General features: G+C 32.6%; 1 protein-coding gene across 1 annotated transcript in view; it reads right to left on the bottom strand.

Moving 5' to 3' along the window:
- Positions 1-24,581, bottom strand: part of LOC129224800 (NBAS subunit of NRZ tethering complex-like) — a 148,290-nt gene that overhangs the window by 26,646 nt on the left and 97,063 nt on the right. Inside the window, exons 35-40 of the mRNA XM_054859349.1 lie at positions 23,749-23,945; positions 16,906-17,016; positions 8,677-8,924; positions 6,840-6,955; positions 3,717-3,815; positions 3,085-3,198 (exon numbers count right to left, since the gene is read on the bottom strand). Coding sequence (XP_054715324.1) covers positions 3,085-3,198; positions 3,717-3,815; positions 6,840-6,955; positions 8,677-8,924; positions 16,906-17,016; positions 23,749-23,945 — 885 coding nt within the window. The remainder of the gene's footprint in view (positions 1-3,084; positions 3,199-3,716; positions 3,816-6,839; positions 6,956-8,676; positions 8,925-16,905; positions 17,017-23,748; positions 23,946-24,581) is intronic.

Below are 24,581 nucleotides of genomic sequence, written 5' to 3' on the forward strand. Positions count from 1 at the left end.
AAATTGTCTGATGATTCAGCAAATTTGGAGACAGCTTTGCAAAATCAATTAAAAAAAAAAAATCATGCTAAGCTCATACTTAATCATTCGGTAAAATTTAGAGTTTCATTTGGAAAATTGAAAATTCCCTCCTCCTAAAAATGTAAGTTCGGGGCGCCCCTGAGTAAGAGCAATAAATGAAACTGAATCCCAGAGGAACAAAACCGATGCCACACTAAGAAAAAGATTCCACAAAACAAAATAAAGTCTGAGATAATATTGCATCCAAGCTCCATCTAACAATCCTGAAGCTTCTTTTAATATCAAGACCAGAAAAGATTGGTAACACATAATGGAAAACCTTTCAAAACATCACCTATGAAAATGTGCATTGTCACCACAGACAGTAATAAACCTAAAGAAGTGTAAAATCCAGCTACAAGAAATAGAGGGAGCTATTTTCACTATAATAAATAAAATAAAAAATTTAAAAATAAAATAAATGATTGTGTTGTCACCTAATGTACAAGGATGATATGGTCAAAATTACATCCATAACTCTATCAAAAAATCCAGAATCCTCCCGAAATTAGTAGATAAGAGAAGACCAGAGATACATTATGGAAAAAATTTCCACCCATCACCCACCAAAGTGCGTCAGAGTGAAAAAAAGTCATCACAGGAGGAAAAGAACAGTTGTACTTGTGAAACCACCAATAAGAAATGATGAAAGCTATGTTTGTTTTGATAGAACTGATAACTTCTAGTTAAATCAACTGATTTAAGCATTATTTCTACACTGCTTGACAATTGCTACGGAACAAGTGATTTATGCAAATTTGTACCTCAACCATCTGGCCAATGGAAATAAATTCAAGTTCAGATGGCGTGGTAGATCAAGACTCGTTATCTGTATAAAAGACAGTGCATACATGCTCAAGATTCGTACGAAAATTCACGCTGTTTGGTTTTCAACAAAAATAGTGCTGGATGTTAAAAAAAGTTTTTATCCAAAATTCTGTTTGGTTCTTGAAATACTTAAGAGTAAAATGTCAGCAAGACATCATTTGAGTATCTACGATCGTGGACGAGCGGTTGGACAACTGGAAGCAGGTGAAAGTGTCACCACTGTGACTGCTGCAGTGGGTGTATAAAAAAGTGCCATCTCCAGATTAAAGACGGCCGCTGAAGGTGGAAATGTTTTGCAAAAGCATGCCGGAGGTTCTTAGTAGAAACACCACACCTTTAGAGGATCGCTATGTAGTCCTCGTGGCAAAAAAGAACAGAAATTTCACTCTTTCACAGATAGCTGCAAATCTAACAACCGCTACCGGTACGCATGTTTCTGCAAAAAACATCTCACGGCGAGTAAATAATGTCGGTTTGTATGCAAGGGAGCCCATACGTTGCATCAAAGTTCAACCACGACATCGTCGAGAGAGATTACGCTGGTGTAAGGAAAAGGTTGGTGGGATCATCAAAATTGGTCTAGAGTGATGTTCTCTGACGAATCTCGTTTCAGTGCGAAAAGTGATTCTGGTCACCAACTACTGTGGAGAGAGCGTGGAACACGTTATGCACAAAAATTTGTTTGCAAACGTGATCGGTACGGCCCAGGCGTCATGGTGTGGGCAGGCATCATGCACAATGGCAGAACACCGCTTCACATTTTTGAATTAGAAAGTGATACGTCGCAAATGTATTGCAGATACGTTATGCTGGACCATGCTCGTCTTTTTAGGGGGGCTGTAGGTCCAGACTTTCTCTTTACGGATGACAATGCACGGCCACATTGGAGCATTGAAGTGTCAGACACATGAAAAAGTGAAAACAATCTCCGCATGCAGTGGCCTGCTTACTTTCCCGACTTAAACCCAATTGAACTTAACTGGGAGGCTCTTGGCAGAAGTGTTGCGGGAAGAACCGTCCTTCCCAAAACAGTACAAGAACTCAAATCCGCATTGAGAGAGGAGTGGGAAAACATCCCCCAAGCACTCCTCAATAATTAGTGGGGAGTATGGAAAAAAGAGGTAAATTGTGCATCAGTGTCCCTGGTAATCATACATCAAATTAAGGTACTCATGTCTCCATTATTCTGACCTAGATCATTTTTTTGTGGTTGTATGAAAATCATCTAAGTAGGATTATGTTTTTATTTTTAAGTTTTTACTTCATTGATACAGTAATATCTGTATTATTTTGTACTTATAGTAAAGGCACATTCCCCCTACTAATTTCATATTTCGTTCTGTTTCTTTAATCTTTATCTATTCTTAACTATTCCAAAAAACGTAATTGTTCCTTAGCAATTGTTAAGCAGTGTATTACACCTTTTTCCTTTATACATTTTTTTATGTACAAAAATTTATAAAGGAAAAAGGCATAATGGAAATAAAGTATAAAATTTCAAGGAATTATTATAGCTATTTAAAAGTTGACTTCTAGTCCGTACACCTACAGATGTAAAATAATTAAAAGAAAAACATCATGAAAAAAAAAGGCTTAACACCATTCAACATTTTGCTTAAACAAATGAAAAATAAATCTATTATTTCAGTAAACGTTGAAAAAAAGAAAAAAAAAACTTTATGTGTGCAATATGATTAAGAAATGTGTATATATTGCTCAAGAAAACACCTTTCAGTTCAATATCATCTGCAAAGAAAATAATGTGAAATACTTTTTTAATTTAAACACATGATTTTCCTCCTTTCATTTTTTTTTTATAAATGTTAGGAGCGGTAAAAATAAATTTGCAGGTCAATTTCTTTCCTGAAAATTAAACTTTACAGAAGGAATAATTGAAGCAATGTGTATAAACACTATCAACTGAAAAATATGTATGAAATTGCAAAGAGTAAAAGTTTTTATATGCTTCTAATTAAAACTAAGTAGCATATTAAGTTACTTAAACATCTAAATGGAACAATGGAATATATAATGCAAAAATATTCAAATGAAACAAAATGCGAAAAAATTAACTTCCATGAAAATGAAATATTCAAAACAATTTTAGGTACATTTTATTTTCGAAAAATAACATGAGCTACAACTTTGTAAAACAATTAAAAACAACTGAAAGGTAATAGAGATCAGAACACTAACTTTTTCTAGAGCTTGATCAGAAAATATTACATGGTGAATGAACTGCAAAATATCATCTGGGCTTAACCGTTGTAATGTATCAGAACAAGATTCATACCTGTGGATCCATTCAGTCTGAAACAGAAAAACACAGGGAAAATTATCACAACCTTGCATTGATTCAATAAATAAATAAAATCTACATCTACACCATCCACACTGTTATCAAATTTTAATTTATTCTAAAATTCAAACAAAATGAGTTATTTTTATAAAAAATTGAAAGTGTAAGAATATTTGGCAAATACTTTTTTTTTTGAATTTTAAGCATGTATGCACATCTTTTTTCAATTCAATAACTTTGTAATTTCAGAACAGTTTCACATTCATGACTTCTCAACATGTAAAATCTATTTCATAAAAAAAAAAGAAAAAAAAATGGATGTAGAGTTCATTCACAAATGGATTGATTCTTGTACAGGATACAGAAAGATTATACAAAGAAAAGAATAGATCCAGGACTGACAATTGTTTAAATTTAACAACTGCAAAAATGCTTGACGATGAATAAATACATGAGTTTGTCAAATGTCTCAGAAAATAAAAGAAATTATATTTAAATTAATAAACTAAGTAGAACAATTTAAAATTACCTTTGTTGTAGGAGTTTTTGAACTGACAGAACTCCCTTCAAAGAAATATTTTTGAAGCCAAAGACAATAGATATTTCCAGGCTCGTAAAACACTTCATCCTTTAAAAACATGTTCTTGATTAACATTTTATTCACTCACCAGAAAATTTCATACTAAGTAATAAATAATTTGAAAGAAATCAGCAGTAAAATATAGATTATAAACCTTTTTATATTTAAGAACAGCTGAGGAAATAAAGAAATAAATGAAAACAAATAAGTGAACAATTGCACTTCAAATTTGTAAAGAATATATATTTATCATCTGAAAAATAGTAAAATAATAAGTCAGTAATTTAACTCTTCTGTTTGAGCAGAATTCAAAACCCAAGTTTATGTCAGTATTTGAACTATTAAAAAGCCTACTATGAATACAGATTCCAACGGGATTTGTTAGATTATTAAAACTAGTTTTCAACTATAATATCATTCTGGCAAGAAAGGTCGCAGGTTAGGGAGTCGACTTAAGGGTAAGGCTGAGTTCCCAAAAATTATCCCCCAATTTTTTCTTAGAAAACAACACTCAAAAACGTGAACATTTTTCGGATTTTAGTTCATCTCTTTTAAGTAAATATTTAAAAAATTTTGCTATGATTTTACCAAGTCTGACTGTGAAATAAAGAACTTCCTGAGGGTTCCCATCTGGGTAAATTACGACAAGTGACAGGTACAGGGGGCTCTCGGGGGTAATGTGAAATAAAGAATAAATAATTACAGTAAGCGACCAACTGTGTAAAAAGTGCGGGGATCTCCGAGTTTGCCAATTTTCCCAGTAGTCGCGAATCATCGCTCATTTAAAAAAAATATATATAACATGGCTACAGCATAAAATTTTATTGAGATAAAATCAAAATAAAAGCAACCAGTAAAAAAAATCGTAACAGCAAAATCGAGCTCAATATAAAAGCTGCGATCGCAAAAGTAAACCTTTTCATTGCAAAAAAATAAAAACCGGACATATTTTAACATAAAAATGTTCATTACATTTCATTTTCCTCCTTTTTATAACGTTTAAATTTAAAATTAGTGTCAAAAGGCTCTTGTTTTTTCCAAAAGTAGGGACTTGACTAATACACTGGGTTTCTATTTTTTCCCGATTTTTCTCCTAAAAGTAGGAGCGGTCGACTGATACGCGAGTATATATGGACTGAAAATTGTGTCAGGGACTATGATCATGCTTCTCCGTCATATACCATTTTACAACACAACATAAGAATGATTTTGTTTCAATTCTATACTTGTCTCTGCTGTTCTAACATTTCTGGAAAAACAATTGCACAGTAAATTGACTTGACTGTAGAAAGTTTGTACTGTCAAAAGGCACTTTCTTGCAGAAATGTCATTTTAAATAACATGTAGAGGAGGAAAAGTTTTTTGGGGGACTTTTCCTTCTCTATATTTTCTTTCTTGAACAAGGGAAACAGGTTTTGTTCAAATCAGTTGAAAATTTTGCTAGGTATTTTTCATATACAATGAAAAAAAAAAAAAATAAAAAAAAAAATAAATAAATAAATGCAAGAGAAAGCATTACAACAATAAATAAATAAAAAAAATGCCTAGAAGAGCTAATAATACGACAAAGAACTACAGCAACTTTAACACCTATCATGCTTAGAAGCATAAAGATTAGCAAATGCATAGTTTCTCACAATTAGCCTCAAAGCCTAAATGCAACAGAAGCTGCACGTTACAATTCATTAAAGAGGTAAAATCAGATCTGTTTCAATTCATTACTATGTATTTCACTTTTCAATTCATAGCAAGCGTACAATAGTAAAACTTATAAAATTATCTCTTTATAGTAAACAAAAGTAAGGTTCCAAAGAAATTCTGGAAGGAAGTCTGTGGTGGATGTGCGTCCAGGAGACCCATAGCACCTACAGCCTTGAAATTTTGTACAAAATTACTTCAAGCCCCAGTGGTTTGCACCTGGGGTTTTATTTTTTAAAATTTAAATTAGTTTTTTTTTGTAATTAATTTTTTTAAGCTCAAATTTCACATAAATTGTCTATTAATGCCTATTAAAGGGGTGAAAAATTGCTTGCACATATTAATATTATATATCGTTAGAAAGGATAGAATTTTCTGTGTTCTATGCAATGTTTCAATGTTCTAACTTAAATATGGCGTGAGTTATTTGCGTTTTTAACTCGACCTTTTTTAAGCTTAACTAAAATTTAGGCACTACTTTCTTTATTAAATCTATCAGTAAAAAGTGAAGAAATTGTCCTACAGTTTTCTTTTTGACACCACTGAAAAGAGCGGCTTTTTTTTACTCCAGATCTAACTCGACCTATGGTCGAAAAACTGAACTTCTATCTCCAAAGGTAAAAAAATGCAAGCCGTTAAAAATCAATTCAGAATAATCTCATCTCCATTAAAATTATTGATATTTTATTTGGTGTTGCAATAGTTACGTCTTTTCTATTCGCATGTTTCTTCTTTCTTATTCACAAACTTTAAGGGTTTCGATTTTAACGGAAAATCTTAGGCTCAACTCAATTCAAGCCCCGAGCTAAAAAGCAAAATATATTACTAGAGACCAATAATATGAAAGCGACTTTTCAAACGTACAAAACTGCAGTTTTTCAATGCTCATCAGCCCCTTACCCCTTATGACTCTGCAGGTTGGTACAAGTTATTTTCAAAACCTGGGGAAGGGGGGCTTTTTGATTCAAAGGGAGCTCATAATGCATTTTTAATCTGTTTCTCTCTAATTAGCGATTTAAATCTTTGAGAATCAAATAAGATTGCGAAGCAATCTTCTGCAGTTGGTGAGCGTTAGCGAGCAGGGGGCAGAGCCCCCTAGTAGAGGAAAAAAATGTATTAGATATCTGGTTAGAATGTATGAAGATCACAGCTGCAAAAACATTTTCCTACTAAGGCCTTTGAGAATAAGATCAAGGCATAGATAATAAATTGGATGGATTATTGTGTCAATAGGGATCTAAACATTTTAATCCTGAAAAGTTAAAAAACATCCCCAAGAGTAGAGATGCTTAGAGAACCCTCTCAGCATATGTACTATCAAATAAAACTAAATAAAAAAGGGGGGGGGGGATAAAATACATAAGATTATCTTACTGCTTTTGGGATACTTTCTGCCGCTTTGGCAAAAACGTGAACATTGGACTCATTGATTATGCTTGCCAGGTAAGAAAGAGAACTCTCAGCACTCATAATTAACTTGTAATTGATGCCTATGGATACATAAAAACCACAAGTTATTAATGAAAAATGAGATCAAACAAATATTGTCAGCAAAAGGGGGAAAAAATACTAAAAATTGTTGAATTCTGAAAAATGCAGTTTTTAACCTTTTAAAAATGGTACCAAAAATATACCATTTATTAGAACAAATAGTATCAAGAACATGCATTAAAAATCCACACATTGACAAAAAAAGAAAAAAAAAAGAAAGAAAAAGAAAAAAAAAACAACTTCTGTCATTTCTTGCAACACAAAAAATCACCCATGATAGAGCCAAATTTAAAAAAGGAAAAGTAGGCAGCTGCAGCAAAATTGTAGAGGATTAAAAAGTTTGCTTTTTACATTTTTAAAAATTATTCTTGAAAATATATGAATATCGTTTTATATTTTACACAGAGATACTTTCCTCCTTTTTTTTGGTTTTCATCAGGCTTTCAAAGATCTAAATTTAACTCTGATGCATGAATATTTTTATTTAGCTGATTCAAATTTTGTTGTTTAAAAATGTGTTTTGCGAAAAGTGTTTAAATTGAAGTTTTTTTTTTCAGTTCAATAAAATTTGTGTAAGCCAAAAAATGAATATGATAAGAACTCATTACAATTAAAATTAATCTAAAAACATTATCTTCCTTGATTAAACAGAGAGGGGGGGGGGGATTTTTAACTAGTGTTCACACAAAAGTCTTTAAATCTAAAAATACTATTTAAAGATATTGTTCATAACCAAGAATAAAATCTCAGTTGGTAAGAGTTACAATAAATTAACACACGAATTCTAAACTTTTGCAGTAGGTTTAGAGACAGTTATCTATAAACCTACTGCATTTACATGACTGGTTTTGCTATGAAATAAATAACCAGAAATTCTGATTAGGGGCAGCAGTCTATTAAAAGGTTTGTTCATTGCTGTGAGCTATCTTAATACTTTTAACTGCATTTGGAGTTTTTAAGTTGTTTAGACTTAAATATTGTTTGCAATGTGGCAGTTGTTTTATCTGGTACTAATTGTTATAATTATTGTTATTATTATCTAATTTAATTAATCTCTAAGCTCTCTTTTCAATAGTTTAGTGTGTTTAGTTTAAAATCTTCATTTGTAAATTAGCATTGACTTTAGTTGGTACTGATATACCTGAGACTTTGACTGCAGCCGAGACCAATCATTATGAAGCGATTTAATTGTTACAAAAATTTAATTATAGTGTTCCAATATTAAGAGAACATTTGAGTTTTTTTAAACTTTTATCCCAACTACAGAAACTTGAATTATTTAAACCATATAATTTTAAAAAGAAATTAAAAAGAAATAAAGCATTTCTAAAATTTCAGTGTGATATATTCAAATGAAAAATGTACTCGCATATTACTACTGATAGAAACAGGTAAATTACACCTTAAAGGGATCAATTAATTTTTATTTAATCATAATGTCCTTTTTTCATGCATCAACATTAGACTGTTGCCTTGATCATTATTTAGAAGCTACACTAATATTTTTCACTAACTGAGATTGAAAAATCAAGATTTTACTGTATGTGGTACATAGCTTTCAATGCTTTTAAATTTTACAAACTCTTGTTTTATGCAATCTTTTTCAGACCCAAAAAAGTGCATAAAATTGAACATTGACAGCATATGATTTCAATTAAATACAAAACATTTAAGGCTACATTAAAAAAACATGCATGCTTAAAAGAAATGAAAGACTCACTTTTCATAGAAGATCTAAATTTATTCAGAAGTTTTTTATGATGACTGGGAGAAATTCCAATCTTGTCTTTATTATCTCCACACGATTCTAACAATGAAAAACACAGGTTGAGCTTATCATGATCCTGCCCATGAATACCAGGATATATATTATTTTGCAAATGGGCTTGAAATAAATTCTTCTTTTCAAGCAATTTTTGTAACAAACTCAACTTTTCTAATCGTTCTGATATAATACTTGAGATTGTGCTATATTGAAGAGAAAATAATAAAAGAAGTTACAAACTTTGAAACTGAAAAACGCATTTAAAATTAGCTACATTTTAAAAATTGCATATTTTGTGCTCCCAAACATGATGGCCTCCACATGATTTTTATGAAAAAAGAGAGGGGTAATATTTCAGTGCTGGATCTACGAATTTTTTGAGCCTGCTCAAGTCTTGTAACTGCGGCCCCTATCAATGTTCCTTCAAGTTTTTATATTGAGTTTCAATGGAAAACCCCCCCAGAAATATTGTGAATTTTCTGCCCCTCAAATCAGCCAAGGGCCAAGACTAGCAGCCCTATAGATCCAGTTGCAAACAAAATACAATTGAAGTTTGATTTCATGAACTTCTACTCAATGAACACTCATGATTTTACAAAGAGTTTATAAAGCCCAAAAAATCTTTTCTTAAAACAATGGTACAGTACAAAAGGGTGGGCCAAAAAACAACTTTTTTTATTTCAATGATGGGTAGTGCAGAAAAAGTGCCACTGGTAGCGGAAAGTGCACATAAAAAATTTGAATTTTCTCCGACAATTTCTTGATCTGCTGTAATTGGGTTGAAGTTTCGAAAAAGTGCTGTTTTTCATATTTAAAACAAAATTAGTAAAAATAGTATATTTTTATTTTTGATGATGAGTTGTGGGGAGAAGGTGCCATTGGTGGTACTTAACTCCCACAAAAAAATTTGAAATGTGTGGTGCTGTTCTTTCCTTTGCCACAAATGAGTAGAGAAGTTTTACTAATTTTCAGTTTTTTAATGTTTTCAATAAATTTTTCCTCAAATAATACAAATTTCGTTTTCGCCATATTTCTCTGCCATTATTATATAGTTTTATCAGATGTGTTGCATTTTTAGATGCGTGGTGTGTCATAAATTAACTACTTATTGCGTATAAAATTTTAAACTTGAAATATGCTATTTGAAAACTTTATGCAGCTGCGTTCAAAATTAAGATTAAACAGCACAGAGCTCAACAAAGAACTAAAGAGAGTGTGGATGTATAGAAAATTTCTGCTTGTACTTTCAACAGACAATTTTTATCTACATTGTTTTAGGTAATAAAGCTTTTTTCCAGTTGAATTTCTGCCTTTTAGAGCTTTTACTTCTGTTACAGTATTGCTACAATGAAAGGATCTTTTCCTTTGTGGCCATCTGCAAATTCTGTGCTATTTTAGTAGTATTCTATTTATTACACACAGCTGGCATAGGATTTCAGGTTCCAAAATTGTTTCTGATACTATGTTTATTCCAGCTTTTTGTGACGAAAGGCATTTCGGGATTTGAGGTTGGCTGATATTGGTTGAGAACCAAACCAAGCATATCATCATATTCAGTTAACCTGAACTTTAATTTTGGAACCTTAAACCTTAAATACTCAAATTTCTCAATCCTTGTTTCTTCTTTTAATTGCTATCTATTTATTCAATTAATATTCATCACAATGTTTTAATGTGGTGGTTTTCATAAGTATCCATTGTTGTGGCAGCATGCAGCATTGTTATGAATTCTTAGGAAGGTCATCTTATTATTTACTTTTTTAAATCCCTTTTGTGTACTTTTGTTGTTTCTTTAGGCAAATCAAATGGGCAAATCAATTTATATTACGAAAAGTATGAGACATCCTAAGGCCTCTTTGGGTTTCGAGGTACTTAAGTGCAAGCAAAGAGTTCTGTAGGCAGCTGTGAACCTCTTAGATTACATAATAGGCTCTGGTTGGCTTTCTTGTAACTCTGGACAGTCCAGTTGAAACAGTTGCACAACTGTCAATTATGTGTTTTTAGTCTTTGCTCAAATTTTCAGTATTTTCCTTTTCCTTTGCCAATGCAGAAATACATGACAGAGGTAACATAGAATGATAGCATAAGTAGGTTTTTGCATGCCATCAGCTTGGGTTTGAATGGGCCAGAAAGTTTTTAGGTTCAGTGCTTTATCTATCTTATTTATCAGGTGTCAGACCGGGAGTTCGTACGAAAAATGTACACGAAATGTTTCAATTCTTTATTTATTTCCTTCATTTTTTAAACACCTGCAATGACACCGTTGTTTTTTGTTTTTCTTTTCATGTTCTTACGGGAATGTTATTTCACGCGACTGTTTTAAGTTAAGAGATAATAACTTTGTTCTTATTTAAAAAAGATTTACCAGTGATTAAGAACAAATTCTGCATTACTCCCATTGGTTTTGAACACTAATCAAACAGAGAGCTACAATAAGTTTTATTTAGCATATTTTAAATTTAAAAATTCATACACAATAAGTAGTTAATTTATAACACACCATGCATCTAAAAATGAATCACATGTGATAAAACTATATAATTATGGCAGAGAAATATGGTGAAAACAAAATTTTTTGCATTTGAAAATTTTTATTGAAAATGTTAAACTGAAAATTACAAAAACCTTTACTCATTTGTGGCAAAGGAGAGAGCTATACCACACATCCCATAATTTTTATGGGAGTTTAGTGCCACTGATGGCACTATTTACATGCAACTCATCATCAAAAAAAAAAAAAATACTATTTTTACTAATTTTGGCTAAAAACGCGAAAAATGAGCATTTTCTCGAAACTTCAATCCAATTGCGGCAAATCAAGAAACTGTCAGAAAAAATTCAAATTTTTTATGTGCAATTTGCTCCACCAATGGTACTTTTTCTGCACTACCCATCATCGAAATTTAAAAAAAAGGTTGTTTTTTGACCCACCCTACAGTACATCCTTGATATCTCGAATCTTTTGTGAGAGGAAAATTCGAGCTATCGAGTTATCAAGGTTTTAAGAAATTACACTAGTAACTCTCACAATTACACACACTTTTGCTATTTGCATTTATATATGTATTATGGGACCACTTTGAATTACAATTAATAAAGTAACCTTGAATATTTCACTAGATTTGAAGTTTTATAATTGTCAAAAGTGCGCAGGATGAGATTTTGAAATGAACAACAATTTCAACTTGGTTTTTTTCAATTAAAAATTCAAAAATTCTAATTTTATCTTCAACCAGTAACCCCACATTCAAAAAGTTCTTAGCAGCCATTTTGTAGGAGTTAAAAAAGCAGAATAATGAAAATGAGGAGCACATTTTCTGTTTTTGCTTGAAAACTGACGTACGAAAAATCGATCCTCTTTCCTCAAAGTGGACAACATGTTCGAGAGAAATGTACAAAGATTCTAAGCTCTGGGGAAAACACAGAACACCCCTTATACCAACAGTCCCCTATTATCTTGCCCCAATCCCCTATTCACAAAATTTCCAAGAAAAGGAATGAAAAACGTTATGCAATTGTCCCTGGAACTGGTTTTACTACAAACATTGCCAAAGAAAAACGACAAATGAAACTTCTTTCCGTGCAAAAATTTCGATTTATCAAGGGCTTTGAAAAATAAACTTTGAGATAACTATGGAAAATACATAGTGTTTTTTCTAGAAAATGCGGGAGAATTTTTTTTTTTGAGAATATCAAGGGTTTTGAGATAAGGAAGTCCTAGATATCAAGGTTTGACTGTATTCAATATTTGAAAATCTAAATTTTATGAAAATTTTGAAAGGTCATCAAAGATGTTTGCATAATCGAGCATCAACTGTTCTTGATAAATCTTCGTCAATAGATCAATTTACGAAACTAAATATAGTGACCTCTCACTTATATACGCGACGAAAGGGGACAACAAAATTTTCGTGCACGAGTGAGATTCGCGGATAAGTGAAAACCCCCAAATAAACTTAAATGTAATAAGTTAACATCAGTTACAGTAATACTAATAGTACCACACTACTAATACTAATGAATAAATATACACATAATTTCCGTTAATGCATTGTAATTTAATAAAAATGTAAAATTTGAAGTTGTATGTTTTGTCATTTTTATACACTGTACAGTACGTAAGTAAATTCCCCAAACCAAAAAAATGTCGCGTGATCAGAGCTATAGTCTAGGAGGATGCAAAAGATCCTCAATAGGCTATGTCAATGCTTACCACTCTACGACGACTTTTAGTGACGTCAATCTTTTCGTATGTAACCCATTCTCCCCTCTCGATGTCAAGCCCAAGACTAATTCCACCCCCAATAGCACACTTGCGTGAAAAACAAAAGCTTTCTTGAAAGAATCTGAACAATGGAATAAAGGCATGTGAATGTATTCCAAGAGACAGAACAAGAAGGGTACAAACTTTCCGATAAGCAAAGCGTGAATATGCGATTTAACTAAAACTTGAAAAAAAATATCGCGCATAAGTGAAAGGTGCATTTAACCCATATTTCACTATCGTCCTATATATAGGACAGCTCAGTTTCTTTGCGATACTATAAGTATTTTCACATATTTTAACTTATGTTTGTTACTGTTATAAACGTTACACTTGATTAGTGCTAAGTACAAAAATTGAGAATTCTACTTTGAGGATTTTATTTTATTTTGTTTTTTTGAATTTAGCGATTTCTTGCTGTTTTATTATGCGAAATTTAATTTTTAATCAAATCTATTTTATAAAAAATATGCCAAAATTCTGTCCACAATATATTACTTTTAGTCGTATCCGTTAACGCTAAAGAAAATTTGCAGAGAAAAAACTACATTTAAATAGGTTTTATGGAAGTTTTTTCAGCCGTCCTGTAAATAGGACGATAGTAAAATCCCCTACTGTGCGCTCCCAATGAACAGATCTGAACTCTCACAGAATAGATGGGCCCAGAAGTCAATACTATTCAGTTTTGTTGTAACAAAGTGAGCAGGAACTGGTTTCTCTGGTGTTTGTGGGGGAATGCTTTTGTTGGTTAATTTACCATGAGCATTTTATCACGTGGTGACGCTATCTTCTGCACTGGGTTAAAATATTCGCTCAGTTATTGTTGTTCGAAGTGTGAGAGCTGATGTCAAAAACAAGTAGAGATGAGTACTTTTAGTAGATCAAGTAGGAAATTCTTAACAACGGAAGAAGCTGTGGAATATTTAATGTCATTAGATGATGAAGCAGATGAGAGTGATCCTGAAATGATAACAGTGCCACCTGATCCAGACACAGTCACTGATGATGAAGAAATTGATGAAACCTCTATTACTGCACATGGTCACGCTATTTTTGATGAGAAACTTCAAGAGGAAACTGCTGGAACAATTGAAATTTTAAAAGGAATAAATAGCAATGAAGAAATAAATATATCACAAACAAAATGGACTAATCACGTACCAAAGTTTTCATCACATCCTGAAAAGTTTTCTAATGAAAATCATCAGAAGATATTGGACATAATTTCAGAAAAATCACCCGTGGAGCTTTTCGAGGTTTTGGCTAAAAATATGATTTTGAAAGCAGTAGAAGAAAGCAGCAAATATGCTGGACAAAAAAATAACCATGATTTTTGTTTGAAAACGGACGAATTCAAACAATTTTTAGGCATACTTTTCTACAGTGGTTATCACATTCTACCAAGAGAAAAAAATGTACTGGGAAAATGCTCCTGATACAGGAACAACTCTGGTTAGTCAAGCAATGTCAAGAAAGCATTTTTCTGATATCAAGCGATATTTACATTTCAACGACAATGCAACTATTGATTTAGATCGATATTATAAAGTTCGTTCTCTCTATGATTTTTTGAATGAAGCTTTGCAACAATTTGGTGTATTTTCGTAGCATTTAAGTATTGATGAAAGGATGGTTCGTTATTTTGGAAGACATGGATGCAAAATGTATATGAAAGGGAAACCTGTGAAATTTGGTTACAAGCTCTGGATACTTTCATCTTTTGATGGTTATCCTTTTCATATTATACCATATCAAGGGGCACGAAAAGAGAACCCCATTTCTGAACATGGTTCCACTAGTTGTAACGAAACTAAAATGATGAAAAAGGGACAGAAGTTGTTATCAGAAACAGTTGTTGATGAGTTGCTATCCATTATTGAAACTCCAGCAAAGCATAAAATTTATATGGATAATTTTTTTTCATCTTATAATCTTTTCTCTCATTTGAGAAGCAAGCAATTCTTTGCTACAGGAACAGTAAGGGAAAACAGAATGGGAAAATGTCCTTTAAAGTCCTCTAAAATCCTGGGAAATATGGATCGCGGAACATCCGACAGGAAATTTGACGTGAATAATGAGATTGCAGCTGTTCGATGGAACGATAATAGAGTAGTATCACTCATCACAAATTTTGAAGACACGAGGTGTTTTAAAAAAGTTGAAAGAAGAATGAAGGGTGGAAAACAAAAAGTAGACATCCCATCTTGTGTTGTTTCATATAACAAGTATAAAAATGGTGTTGACTTGTTCGACGATCATATGGAAACATATTACTCTTCCATACAAGGTAAAAAGTGGTATTGACCTTTAGTTATAAATGCCTTTGAAACTGCACTGGTTGCTGCTTGGAAAATATCGAAACTCTTTTCTACAGAACAATCTTTGGAACTTCTTGAATTTCGTAGAAATGTCACTATTGCTTACCTTGGTTTATGTGTACCACGAAATGTTGCAGGAAGACGTCTGGGTGTTCAGCAAAAAAGCGCAGCTTTTTTGAAGTTGCAGAGTGATCATATTTTAGTTAAAAACCCGAATGGAAAACAGCGTAGATGTCAGCTGAAAAATTGCACTAAAAAACCCGTGACTATTTGCAAAAAATGTAATTTGGGACTTTGCATGGAATGTTTTCTTCCGTTTCACGCATACCAGGATGCTTGACTGGAAAACCTTACACGGTAGCGGATTGTACCATCGTCCTATATATAGGACAGCTTGTTAAACTGAAACTAATAAAATTTTGGTAAGTTTTAAAATTTTATATTTCTTCTTGAGCTCTTATTAGTCTGTAATAGCAATTTTTCGGAAAAATATTAATTATTTTTTAATGTGGTACAATATGGGTTAAGGTCTCACGTACAAATGAATAAGAATTAACATTGTTTTTCTAAATCGCTGGCTGGACCCGTGAGAAAAACGGGCATAAGTGAAAAAGGCATATTACAGAGGTCGCGTATAAGTAAGAGATCACTGTAATTATCAGTGAGGGATTAAAAAGTTATGCAATTTTTAGTTTATATTTTTACACTACCATAAACACTTGAAAAATCACATTGAAAGAGAGGCTGAGTGCATCTCTTGACTTATATGTTGAATTAAGTTTACTAAACTAATAAAGGTTGCATATGGGCAATTCCATTTTAATAGGTTTATCATTTTTCCACACAAAACGCTCTAAAAAAACTAAATATCTGTACCTCAGAGCCAGACTAGCGTAAGTCCAAATATTGCGATTTTCAGTTTATTAGTGCATTGTATGTAGAATCAATGGGAGTGCATGTAATCAGGGGCATACACGGGGGTGGGGGGCACCTGTTGGTCCAAACCCAAGCCTGACACTTTTAAAATGAGGGGCGAAATATATGTAGGGACGTAGGGGTAGACACTATATTGGTGAGCTCGTATCAATCACCTAAGACAGGTCCCAAAATTTCTGTTCACACCTCTATGCAGAATCCGTTTTGAGCCATATGAATGTAATCCTAATATACATACATATATATATATATATATATATATATATATATATATATATATATATATATATATATATATATATATATATATAAATATCCTCTGTAACAATTTACCAGTGTTAAAAGAGCACAAGGCCAATCCTTTGTACGTGCCAGACAAACGATTCCCTCTCTTCTGCAAAGTAGCGATTATGTGACTTACATCAGTCCTGCTCTGAGGTATAGACAAATATAGACTCTTGTTTAATTGCAAGAACTTTATGAAGAACATAGACTACTAAAGCTCTAGACTAGGAATTCTGAACAGTAGCCACTGGCTACCAGAGTCACAAAATATGCTAACCACTTTTTTTTTTGCCAAAATTACAGTTTGCGAAACTAAGTGCTTTTACAGTATTAAAAGGGAAGTTAAAATTCACCATGAAACATAAAGTTTAAAAAAATAACCTTGGTTCTGAAAACAAGTATTCTAGATGAGTGATGTAGAGATCCCAAAGAGGAACAGAATAATGATGTGCTAAAGATACAGCAGTGTGAAACACTTCATCATCCAAGGTCCTAAACAAAACAAAAAATAAAATAAATAATAGTAACCTGGTAAATAATGATGATTAATTAATCACAGAATTTAAAAAAAAAAATAGTTCCTAATTTAAGGACCCTAAAACATTTTATTTATTAAGTTAAATACAAAACAGAGAAAAACTTCTCAAATTTGTTCAAAAGTGCAGGTTTGACTACTTTTACTACTGTGCTTAGCACGGCCGTACAAATAAACTGAAACTCCAGTTTAAGTTTTAGTTCAGCTTTAGAAACCATTACGCAGTTTTGGTTTGAGGTTTCTGTTGGAAAGAAAAAGAAAAACCAATTTATTTTTGATTTAGACTTAGACTGGACTGGAAAAAATCAAAACTCACTAGCCTTCATTTTCAGACAGCAAAGTTACATTGTAAAGAAAGGAAATCATACTTATTTTTCTTTCAAACAATATCAATCATGTTTGAAAGTCAAAAATTACAACTATTATTTCAAGTTTCAAACGCAATCTAAAATAGAAAATGTAATTGTTATGATTAGACACCACCTTACCCAATATTATTGGTTGAAAGACGACTTGACTTATTTCTGGTGTTTAAACAAGAAAACTCTCAGTTATAAAACAAAAAGTTTTTTTTTTCTAAATAAACTTACCTTTATGTATATATTTCTGTCAAGCAGAAAAAGAAGATGTATGGATCAGGGGCGGATACAGGATTTCCTTGTAGGGGAGGGGGTCATGGCCAGTGTTGATAATGGACTCAAGTAAAATTTTCTGAAGACTTTTGAAATTTCCGAAAGCTATAAGGAAGCTACCCCCCCCCCCCCCGTAAAAAATCCAAAATTGCACACAAAAATCATTGAAATAACCATTTTTAAAGTTTTTTTTTAATAATTTTTCAGTTTTAAAATGTGTTGTCAGCTCTAAATTTTAAGAAACGGCAACCCAAGATTTTCGAAAATTTCGAGTTAAAACACCCTTTGGTCATACTTAAGAATGTAGTCTCACATACGGCAATTTTCTTGAACTGAGGTTAAATTTAATTAAAATAATAATGATAAAAAATCACTTTGTTTGACCTCTGGGATTCATCTCATAAAAGCCGTGAAGGAATAGTATGATATTTCCTGTTCTAACGGTGAACTTTGAATTTGTGCTGAAAAAAGTTTTAATCCTGTTCAAATTTACACAGCGTCTTTGAATAAAATAGGCACCTCAGATAAGAGTTGAAAAAAGTATAGGGCTTGCTGATATTTGTAGTGGATCCCGAAAGTTATATATCAGGGCCTGAAGTGAAGGATTGTTTAGCATAAAAGTTGTGATTAAATATTACAAATTGACATAACTAAACAGTTATTGCACATTAATTATAATAAAATAATCATTAAGAAAAATAGCTTCTTACGACAGTTACTGCTCTTTTATATATTTTGTGCATTGATATCTCCATAAAGAATGTTCATTTCATTCATATATCTGATTATGACCCATCTATCTTGTATGCAGACATTGATAAATACTCACTGACTGATTCTTTTCAGGTGTACAAGTCGGAGGTGGATTAGGACGTCAGTCTCAAGAGTCTGATACAGGAAATCGGGATACGTTTCCTTTGGATTTGGGTTCATCATTTTTTTTTAAACTTTGCAAAATAAAAAAGACAACAATGTTTTGTCACCCAAAAACTTCATTATCTTTGTTATAGGTAGTCCTTTTCTAACAAAACACAGCTTTTTTCCGCACAGTTTTTGTCTAATACAGTGGTTCTCAACCTTTTTTGGCCCATCGCCCCTTTCGGAAGTTAAACTACACCTATCGCCCCCCCCCCCCCGGTTCTTCCCTTAAAAACACAAATTAGATGGCGCTGATTTTAGTGAAGATTAATGTTACTGAACGCCTAATTTTAGTTTAAAGCTTCAAAAAGTGCATGATAAAGCAATAATTAGCTTTAAAACTGATTTTTTTATTCTTAACCCCTTTCCCTTCCCCCCCCCCCCCCAAAAAAAAAGAAAAAATGTAATTTGAAGTGCTTTAATTAACCAACGTCATTTACATACTTAGCAAAAGTAAAAATACCACATTTTTCAGTAACATGCTTTTTTTTTTTAATTGAAATCCGGAAAAAATTGAAAATTTTAACTGTTAAGATTTGTTTTTTTTTTAACCTTTTTAATGGCTGCCTTGTGCTTGATGGAACTCCGTTAAAGCTTTGATGTCTGGCTTTAATTTGAGGTTCCCTTTGAGGCAGATGTCCAATCTATTTCTTCGCTTTGTGAGAAGCTTCACTACAGAGTTAAATCCTCTTTCAACTAAATATGTTGAGGAGAATGAGATGAGGAGCTGTTCAACTTTTTTCCAAAGTTGTTCCCCATAAGTTTCACCCAGGCAAGTTCGTAACGTATTGCTTGAAAGTAATTTTTGATTCACAATCAAATTTCAAATCCATAAACTCTGTCTGCAAAGAGTTTTCCAGTTCATCCACATCTTCAAATCTAAAATTCAGTCAGGAATTTGTAAGTTGATCAAATCTGCAAACCTTGATTCCATGTTCTTTTTTTAACTGATCAAGGTGATCAATAAAAATTTTTTCTTCAGGAAGTTCATCATCCACGATTAAACTTTCTTTTAGAGTCGGAAACAGGATAAATTCTTTACGGCCAATATTTGTCTTATGGATTTCGAATTTGGCAATGAATGCTGAAATTATGCTTTTGGCCTTGATGAGGTTCATCTTGTTTCCTTGAAGCTTAATGTTGACTTCGTTCATTTTTTAAAAAATATCTGTGAGATACCCAAGTTCCAATTTGCGCTGTTTCAAATTCCCACTTAAAGCAGGATCATGCAAGCCGAGAAACTCAGCTACAGAGTTGAATAATTCAAAGAAACGGCGCAAAAAGTTTCCTTTGGAAAGTCATCTCACAGACGTATGTAAACGCAAGCTTTCGAATTTTTCATCATTTTCATGGAAAAGCTCTCGAAACAGGCGATCATTGAGAGAATTAGCTTCGATCTTGTTAATACCAGTAATGACTAATTGTAAGGTTTCATGTAGAACACCACTCAATTTTTTTGCAGCCAAGTGTTGACGATGAATGACACAATGGATGGTAATCACTTCTGACACTTCTTTTTAAGGTGTGCAAGAAACCCAATATGACGACCCGCCATGGCAGGGGCACCATTTGCTGCGCAAGCACTTACATTTGTCAACGAAATTTCTTTTTCTTCAAAATAATCCTTCACCACTTTAAAAATCGACGATCACTTTGTATCAGTAATCAAAGTTCTGGCGAACAACATTTCCTCAGTTATCTCTTTCAGCTCATTAATAAACCTCACGTATGCTAATAAAATAGCTCTGTTATCAGTCACAGTTGATTCATCAATCTGTAGTGCAAATTTACTTTGTTTCAAAACATTTATGAGTTTGCACTCAACGTCAGCAGCCATTTCATCTATTCTCCTGGAAACTGTTGTTACTCAGGAGGAGAGATTGACTTATCTTTTTACTGGAGCCCTCACCAAGCAAAATTTCAACTATTTTTTTGGCAGCCGGTAGAATAAGAGATTTGCCAATCGTATGAGGCTTACCACATTTTGCTATCAAAAGAGACACTTCGTAAGAAGCAAGAAGACCTTTGTCAAGATATGTTGCTTGTCTTCTAAGTAATTCACCCACCTTTGGTTGTTTTCAGGTCTTGAAAATAACTAAGAGGTTTATTAGCTTTGTCACCATGTGTTCTTGACAAATGCTCTTTCAGTCGCAAGGGCTTTATCGCTTCATGCTAGAAAATGTTTTATCGCACAAAAGACAATGCGGAAACTGCACATTTTGCGGTGACGTGACAAAACCAAATTTTAAATACTCTGCTGAATCCTGCCGGCACTTCTTTTTCGAATTCATATCGAACTTCCACACTACGAAATATGCACAATTATACAGAAATTCACTAAATTAAATCAAACAATAGAAAGTACGTAAGGAGGTTTATGAGTTGATTGCAAGATTAAAAATGACAACTGATAAGTAAATGCAAAAATCCATTCCTACACACATCCATCCACTTTTCAGGCGTTAAATATATACTGGCGCCAATGGTCAGCCAGTACTTACAAGATTATTTTTTTCCTCTTGAAAACGGCAATAAAACAAGACTTTTTTTTTATCCGAACAGATTTGATTGAGCTGTAAATCATACATGCCTTATTTTCTGGAAACGATTTTCTTTGATTTGACGTGCCATATACTACTTGGTTTGCTATTACACAACATAGGTATTCTGAAAGATATTTCTGAATTGTGTACCGATTTGTTTTAATAAATATAGTTTTTGAAAGGTCAAGAATTTCCTATTACCAGGTATACGAATATTGGTCGCCCCCTATCGCCCCCCAGAAATTTATCGCCCCCTAGAAGAGTTCGATCGCCTCCTGGTTGGGAATCACTGGTCTAATACAAAGGTCTAATTTACGGGAACCCTTGTATAACAAGCTTTTGCGCTAACACGAAACTAAAATTTTACATTTCTTGCACGACACAAAATCCAAAACATTGTTTTAAACTAATTAACTATTCACAACACATTTACAAATAAACTCAGCGCGAACAAAAGCAAAGCTGTCTAAAAAACACAACAGAAAAGAGTAATCATTTACAGAGACTTAGCATAAAAAATAATTACACACTCAAATGTCTTATCAATTGAAGCGATGCCTTACAGCTCAGGAAATATTCCTATCATCCATTAAATTTGTTGCATAAATAACGATCGGGCGGCAAACACTTTTTTGTTACTGTTCAGTTAACTGGCTCTTGAAGTCAGCGCCGAGAACAACTGTCTCAAGCAAAGCTATGTATCGATATTAAATAACATGTAATGCTACAAAAAAGGAAATTCAAAATTATTTACTTTTCTTATGGTTTTGTTCATGTTTTTTTTTTCAAGCAGTCACTACTCTACTCAAATGCAATGAACCTTTATGAACCTTATATCGATTACAAAGGAATTTCGCAGATTCTGGGGGCGGGGCGTTACCCATGTGCCCTACTTGTATTTTGATCAAGTTTTTTTATTTATTCAAGCAAACATTCAAGTACTGTTGCGGTTTTTTTTGGGGAGGGGGGCATGACCCCCCATTGTATCCGCCACTGGTGTGGATTGCAGCATATATTTTTTGATGCTTAACCTTTTATATGTTCCAAGAAACACAGAGCTATTAAGATACAATATTTTTATTAATAAAAAAATCAAATTTTCCAATTTTTTCCCAAAACAAACCCCAGTAAAAAAACATTTTTTCCCCACCACTTCAAAATTTCTGGAAATTTTACATCTCTAATTTTGATTAAATATTTATGCATGATAATGAATTTACTCTTTTAGAATTAAAACATATTAAAAGTAAACTGTCTACTTTTCTTCTATAAATCAGCTTTTTTATGTTTTCGTAATGTTTTAGTCTGATCATTAAGTTTGAATCTGCTCAGTGTCACTAAAATTGATCTTCTATTGAATAAACAGTAGGGGTCAAAAAATTACATTGTCAAAGTAAAATACTGCACTTGTTCTTTAGAATATAGTTTTCTTCCTTTAAAAGCAATTTTTATTTTGTTACTGCAATAAAATAGAAATTAACAATGAAAATAATAGATGTCAGGGTCATCTCTTGAGTACAGGTCCTGGGGTATTTTCCCCTTTAGCCTATGCCTTAAAACAACCCTGAAGTGCTTCTACCAATTATGTAGAGTTGAACAGCAGATTGATCATAACGAGAATCATTAAAAGTTGTTGTTACTCATCATCTTTTTTAACTGATGTTACAATCAGACCTAGTCCATGAAACATAAAAAGGTAAGAATGTTTAAGTTTGAGCTTGATTTTATCTTACTTTACTAGAGAGGAGGAGGGGGGGGGGGTCACCTTCTGAACTACTTGCACGGATAAGCCATACATAATTTCAGTGGAAGGACAGATGGGACCATCTCTTTTTAAGAAGTAAAATGGACCATTCCAGACATCATAAAAATCATAAGCATCAAAATTTAAAAGATCTAGACTTTTATTAATTTACACATTTTCCAAGGGAGTCAACAGAGTGTGGGGGGGAGGGGGGCATGGAGCATAGTGCAAAATCGGTATTTTTAGGAGAGTTCTTTTCAAGGATATTCCCCCCAAAAGTCAATGGTGCAAATCCCCGCCCCCCAAATCTAAACTCTCTTTACCTTTTTCATATTATTTTTTAAATATTTTTTTTATTTTTTAAAAATATTTTTTATTTATTTATTTTTAATTATAGTTATTATTGATATTTTAATAGAAAAGCTCTGTGCTACGCCAATGACACACACACACACACAAACAAAACAAAAACTAAATAAATAAAGGAATTGAAACACAAACAGAATCAACTGAAATAAAATAAAATGAATAATTTGAATGAAAAATAAATCAATAAATTAATTTAAATAATAAATAAAACAATTTGAAAAAAAACTAAAAATTTAGATGGCGCCAATTTGTGCCATAACCCCCCCCCCCCCCTCCCCTGTGGGCATCCATGTTAATATGAGAGAATTACAGTGTCCAGCTATTCTTTGTACATAATACATCATACTAATTCACTGTTCATGCACTTCAAAGCACTCGGAAAAAATAAAAATATACAAAACAAAATCTTCTTCCAGAGAAAAGAGAATTTAAAAGATATTAAGACAAATCAATATATTACAGTTGGATAAAAGTTTTACTTACATAGAAATACCTAAAATCGTATCTTTTTTATACACATCATCAGTAGTAAATCGTGTAGCATCTACTCCCCCACCAATACTGTGTAAAATTTCAGCTTGTATGAAATCATACAACATTTTATTGTATTTTTGGAGAAGGTCATAATATTTCCTACTTTTTTCATCCAATACCATGCCAGATTTTTCTACATCCAAAGCCTATGATGAAAAGAACAGAATGAAAACAAAGCCAAACCAAAGATTTAAAAATAGTTATCCTTTAAAGCCAAGGACGCCCATATAGGGGGGCAAGGGGGGCTCGAGTCCCCCCTTTGAAATTAGAACTTCCTTGCTTTCAGTACTTTTTTCTTTGCAAAAATTTAAAACCATTTCTTCTCCAGCCATTAATGAATAAGTTATGTCATATTTTAATGACTCTAATCTTCCTGAAATCAATTTCCATGGAGAAAATCTGCAACTAAACCACGGGGGAAATATTTGAGCCTCCCCCCCCCCCTTTCAACTTTGCATATGGGCGTCCATGTTTAAAGCTGACAAAAAAAATCTATTAAGTTTCATATTAGAGTACAAAAAATAAACAACAAACATCACTAAAATGCATAAATTTTATGCCTAATGTATAAAAGTGGGCAAGTATACATTTTGTAATGCAATATTAATCAATAAATCGGCGGTAATGAAAATGTAAATGCTTAAAAAATACACACCACACAATCACAATGTCACAAGGAAGTAAACATCTATAAAATAAGAAGTTCAAGGGCAAAATAAGATGTAAAAAACTGTAGTAATCATATAAAAATCCTTGCCCGAGGAAAAACAAAACTCCAAAGA

This window comes from Uloborus diversus, chromosome 6, assembly GCF_026930045.1.
Source record: "Uloborus diversus isolate 005 chromosome 6, Udiv.v.3.1, whole genome shotgun sequence".
Classification (NCBI taxonomy): Eukaryota; Metazoa; Arthropoda; class Arachnida; order Araneae; family Uloboridae; genus Uloborus; species Uloborus diversus.